A 6,000-nucleotide genomic window follows, 5' to 3' on the forward strand; every position below is an offset into this window, starting at 1 on the left:
GGACCAACATAATACTTTCTCACTCAACAAGTATTTTAAAGCTGAATTCATTGGTAAATTATTAGGTCTGCATAAAATAATGCTACCTAGGTCCAAACTACACAATCAATACACACATTATGTGATATAGGAAAAACTAAACTTCTGAATGGTTTAAAGGATCTAGAGCAAAGAAAGAGCACAACAGATTTGGGAGAAACTAACTTATGGCCACTATGTCTCAAGAAACTTGAAAAGTACACCATGTCTGATACTTGTCCTGGCTTCTTCACAGTCTCAGCAGCAAAAATATGTACACAGCAAGTCCTGCCAAGGGGAGAAGAAAGAGTCAACATACAGAAACCGACAATTCGAACTTATATATGTGGGATTTATATATATATATAAATATATATATATATATATATATATATATATATATATATACTACGTACTAATAATGTAGATTATAATTTTTCTACTCTTCAATCAAGTGTTTGGTAGGTGGAACAGTCTAATCAAAGCTAGATTCATTTAATTGCACTAACTACTACTTATGTTTCGCCAGGTGTTGAATGCCTAATGCGTCAAGAATATAATTAGATGCCATAGATATCTGCACTATGGAATAACAGTGTCACTTTTTCAGTCACAAAAATACATATTTGTGTATATAAGAAGCTCTACATAATCCTTCCTGAGGTCATACCTCGTAGAAAAAAGGATAAAAAGTTCAACAAACATTTGATTATGTTTAATTTAGATATAAAGAGATTCCACACGAAAGTGCTGTATTTAACTACTATTACTGATCCAAACACTAATATGGGAACAGTTGTCATCTAGCACATGACAAGACTAACCGTTCTAAAAGCATAAGTTGTAAGGCGAAAGGTTGCTGAATGGTTTAATAACAAGAAATATGTTACATATACATATGATTACAAAGGTAGCCGACAGTGAAATTCTGCATAACACATGGATTTAGTAATGTGATGACTGAATGCAATGAGAACTAAAATAGGTATATATGATAAGTACCTTCGAAATGGTCAACATACTTCCATAGATTCTCATCATTTTGCTAATTTTTCACTGTGACTGGGGAAAAAGACGGCGATTTACCATGTCCTTGAGACGCTGGATAGATTCCAGCCTCTGCAGCTTCATTTGATGGTTGAACTTCTTAATGAAGGCTTCGGCCCTGCGATTCAGTTCCTCTAGACTCATGGATTTATCTCTTCTCAAGGAAGCTCTATCGTTGAAAGTGTCTGACTTTTTGAGCTCCTTCTTAGCCCAAGCCACAGGGTCATTATCATCATCATCATCACCCTCCCCATTGCGACCAAATGGCTCTGCCTTGGCAATCCTTGCGCCCCATGTCTCACTCTTCTTCAGCTGTGGCCTAATCGTTTTCCCCTGCCCCTCCATGATAGCCTTCCACGTGGCTTCCAGTGTGTCATCACCATCGGAATCCGGCAATAAATAATCATTGGTGCAATTTTCTGGCAAAGGGTGGAGCATGAATTTGTCACGGGACAACAAATCAGTCTGTTCAGCCACCTTTTGTTCTTGCTCTTGCTTTTTCTCTTGCTCTTGTTGTTTTTGTTCTTCTTCAACCTCCTTTTCTTCTTCCTTGGGTTCATTTGTTTGGCTCTCTGGATCGGTTGGGTGGTTGGCAGTGTCTGAAATGGTGGTGGTTGCGTGCTTAGGATCAAAGGGTGCAGGAGAGTCAGAGAAGAATTTGGGGTGGCTATTGCCTTTGGGGTGGAAGTTGGAGGAAGCTGCAATGATGATGATGATGAAGTTGACAATGATGTAAAGGAATGGAAGTGTTAGCCAGCTTCTAACTGAGACCCAAAATTGAGGAAGAGTGGAGAGAAGAAGGTGGAATGTGTATGGGACTACTGCCACTTTAAACAAAACAATAGAGGAGACAAACCCCATGGACATGAGCACAAGCTTTGCAGCCCACATGGCTGTTTCAAATCTGTTAGATTTGCGAGAAGATGGTTTTTGAAAAAGATCCATCGCTGACATGTTGCAGGCAGAACTACTAATAATAACTCTTCCCAACAACACGCAGATTTAAAAGAACAAAGCAAAAGAAAGAACTCTTCCGCTTAGAAAAATGAGAAGAATAAGACCCAGAAACAAAAACTTCTAGGTGGGTGGGGGATTTTAGCAACTAGTACATAAACATGAACAAGCACCAGTTCTTCAGAGGAAAAACAAGAGACAGGAGCTTTTTTGAAACTGAGGTTTGTGTATGAAAACCAAATTCTGAAAGATTTTCATCAGGAGTTAATTAAGAAGGAGACAAGAAGAAGCAAGGTTTGTGGTGAATTACCGTGGATCCTTGAAAGGTGATGAAACAGAAGAGAAAGGAACAGAAACAAAGGAAGTGAAAGAAAGAAAAAAAAGTGAACACAATGTATTGAGACGAAGCTGTGCAGAAGTTGAGTCCACTCTAGTCTCTAGAGTACAAAGAAAGAAAGGGTTTTAAAGAAAGAGAGCTTTCAAATTTCACTGTTTCAGGTGCTGTAGTTAGCAGCAGAGGCAACAAAAATTCCATTAGTACTGGGTAGGCAGGGTGGTCATAGAGTAGTAGAGGACCACATGAACAACATCTCTCTAAGAACCTCTCTTACTCATATACTCATTTTCCATTCCCAACCAAACACACTGTTTGATGAATTCCCCACCGTCAGATTCTTCAACAATAGTTCAAAGGGTATTCGAAAAATGATAAATTTTGCACTCTCCCCTTCACTCATTGCTATATAGCAGGTGCTAGCGACAGAACCACCGAAACTTTAACTATTGTTTGTGAAAAAAAAAACCGAAATGTTTGGATATATTTTCAGATTTGAAATGTCAAGAAAAAGTAAACGGTTGAATTTGGGTGGAAATGGTTCTGGTTTTATTAGTTAATTAACCCTAATTAGGTTGGTTGTTAGCAAGGTTTAGTTTATTTTAAGAAATCTAAGCAATATTTGATGGATTAAAGTGGTAGCTGTATTGAGCGGCGGTGGGCAGAATTTGCGGAGAGGGTGATTACAACTTTTGGCACCACTAAGTTAAAGGTGCTCTCAACTAACCATAAGAGTATATGCTCCATCTATATCATTCTTCTCTTTCTTCAATTAAATTTACAACAGTTTTAACATTTAATCGTCTAATACTATAATAAATTCATTTGATTTCAAGTTAGCTTACACTATCCAATTCAATTATAAATTCAGTAAAACACTATTCAAAACTTATCGATAAATAATAAAAATTAACAATAATAATAAAATATACACAAAATTAAATTGAGATGCTTCTAGAAGAATATATAATAGACAATAGAAAAGAATGATCAAGATTAACAGTTTGAGTCTTTCATCAAAGAATTATTTATGAATTGGTATATATATATATATATATATATATATATATATATATATATATATTCAATCTTTAATTAAAATAAAATTGACCCAATATACGTCAATTAAATTAATATAATCTAATTAATAAAACATGAAATCATTAGTTTATTCATTATTTTTTAGTTTTTTTGCCACTTAGAATTGAACAAATAAAAAATTATTAAGAATAGTACAAACTAAACAAGATTTTCAATTAAAGAATATAATTAAATTATCAAAATTCTTTTAAAAAATTCAATAATAAAAATTAGAGGTAAAAGATATTAGACTGTCTAGAAGATATTGAACAATCTAGGGCATTCTGTTACAGATATTGATGCCTAATTACATTTTTAATTATGAAAAAATTAATAACATTGATTATGTAAAAATTAATTATATTATCATGGTTTCTGATCATATTAATAATTCTCCTACATGTATTATATATTGCATATTTTTTTTTGGCAAACACATTAAAGTGTCCCATCTGTGGCAATCTATTGCTAGAAATATTTTACGAGTCTGAAATTGTCGAATTTTATTTTGTCTAAAGAAATAAAAAATTAAATTGCTTTATCCCAACAAACACATTCAAAAAAAAATTCAAACAGTCAAATCATCCTTAAATATTAATATGTTTCGTCCAAACACAGTCTTAGCATTCTCATCTTTTGAATTATTTACTTTGTTACAACAAGCAAGATTTTGAATTTATTACACCAATAACATTGTAAAAATTAAAAACGGACAAATTAGTATCTTTCAATTGTTGATTTTTTATTTATTTTATTCTTCAAATTGTTGATTGAATTTTTTTAGTACTCAATTACATTTTTTTAAATCACTATTTGTCATTAAATAAAATTTATATATGTGTTCTTAAATAAATAAATAAATAAAACGAGACCCACATTATTAAGTCAACAACACATGAGTTTTACTAAACAATAAGAAATATTGTTAGATTGTTCATATAGTTGTATATCCAATTTCACTAGGATTTTAACCCTAGATTGTTCATAGTTAATACAAGAAAAACACAAGTGGCAAAACCACAAAAACTCAATAAGATCTCTTGCAATTAATATTATATTTTACCACTAAATTTTCCATAATATGATATGTTTGTTCCACCATAAGCCATGCAATTAAGTGATTATCTATGACAGAGTCATAAACAGTCATCAATCAACAACATGGATTCTAAGAAAAAAAATATCTTTTCAAAATACAAAAATAAATAAATATCTTCACTTACTTTGCATGGTAAGATAAGTTTCATTGACTTTTTCCTTTTGATACAATCGCTTTTGATTAAAAAATGAACAAAAGATCAATGAAATTAGTTAGACCAATTTTAAAAAAGAACTTTTTGTTAAAAAGTAATAAACTGAATTTTCAAAATGTAAAAAATATCATAAAAGAACTTTCTCACAGACATTATTCAAACACTCCCCATCATACTATGTGATAATTTTGACGTTTGATTTTTTTAAGTAATGAAATTGAACATATGACTTGTTTCTATGATAATTTTTAGGGTTTTCTTTCTCGATGACGATACTGAAAGTTGATTTGTATCAACATGATATGAACATAAATATATACAAAGGTTGGTTGTAATTATCTCTCACATTTCCTAAAATAATTGAGTCAAACATACAAATTTCTTTTTCCTGGTTTTCTCAATTAAGTTCTCATCAACAATCATTCCATTTTTCTGATTTTTTTAAAGTATATTAACAATTTTACAACAACTAAAAATAAAATTATTTTATAATATATAAATATATACCAATCTCATTTGTTGATTTTATAAAATTGAATTAAATTTAAAGTAAATTTTATATTAAAATTATTTATTATTTATCTTAGTGTAGTGTCAATTTGTTGATCTTATTAACACTACACGAAAATCATGAAATATAAATTAATTTTTAGAAAGAAAAAATAATTAGTTGTTATAGTAACTAAATTAGAGACTATTTTATAGACTAAAAAAAATTGGTTTCTAAATTAGTTTGTATTATTGTTAAATAGTTTCTAAATTGGTATCTAATTAGTTTTAACTACCAATTATTTAGATTCTAAATTTGGTAGCAAAAACCTTGGTGGCTAATTAGATACCAATTTAGAAACCATTTAACAATAATAAAAATTAATTTAGAAACCAAATTTTTTTTAGTCTCTAAAATAGTTTTTAATTTAGTCACTATAACTACTAATTATTTTTTGTTTCTAAAAATTGGTTTTTATTTCATTTTCTTGTAGTGTAAATTATTTTTTTTATAGCTATAAGTGGGATGCAAAACTAAAGTATGATCATATATGTTGAAATATTAATAGTCACTTGTCAATTAACTCCTAAACATGTTTTTGATCTTTCTATTCCATTTCCCATTTATGAACCAATTAGAGTCAACTGAAGGGTACAATGCAAATATTATTAGATGAGATTCCAAATTCAAACATTGGTACCATTATTGTACACTACAAAAGCTATAATTGAGTAATAATTTACAAATGTGGATGAAGAAGCTATTTTGATTTTGTGATCAATCCATCACCTTACAGAGTACACCTAGATAATAGCAGAGAGGAC

General features: G+C 30.6%; 1 protein-coding gene across 1 annotated transcript; it reads right to left on the bottom strand.

Annotated features, from left to right (window-relative positions):
• Positions 1–15: 15 nt before the first annotated feature.
• On the bottom strand, positions 16–3,073 carry LOC137837853 (uncharacterized). Its single transcript, XM_068647003.1, has 2 exons — positions 1,021–3,073; positions 16–306 (listed from the first exon to the last, which is right to left on the bottom strand). Exon 1 carries the CDS (start codon positions 2,017–2,019, stop codon positions 1,072–1,074), a length of 948 nt encoding a protein of 315 aa, XP_068503104.1. The 5' UTR covers positions 2,020–3,073; the 3' UTR covers positions 16–306; positions 1,021–1,071.
• Between the last annotated feature and the right edge of the window lie 2,927 nt (positions 3,074–6,000).

This window comes from Phaseolus vulgaris, chromosome 4 (genome assembly GCF_000499845.2).
Source record: "Phaseolus vulgaris cultivar G19833 chromosome 4, P. vulgaris v2.0, whole genome shotgun sequence".
NCBI classification, from domain to species: Eukaryota; Viridiplantae; Streptophyta; class Magnoliopsida; order Fabales; family Fabaceae; genus Phaseolus; species Phaseolus vulgaris.

Excerpts from the sequence above, each read along its gene's own strand:
- LOC137837853 (XM_068647003.1), bottom strand. The coding sequence starts at position 2,019 with ATGTCAGCGATGGATCTTTTTCAAAAACCATCTTCTCGCAAATCTAAC.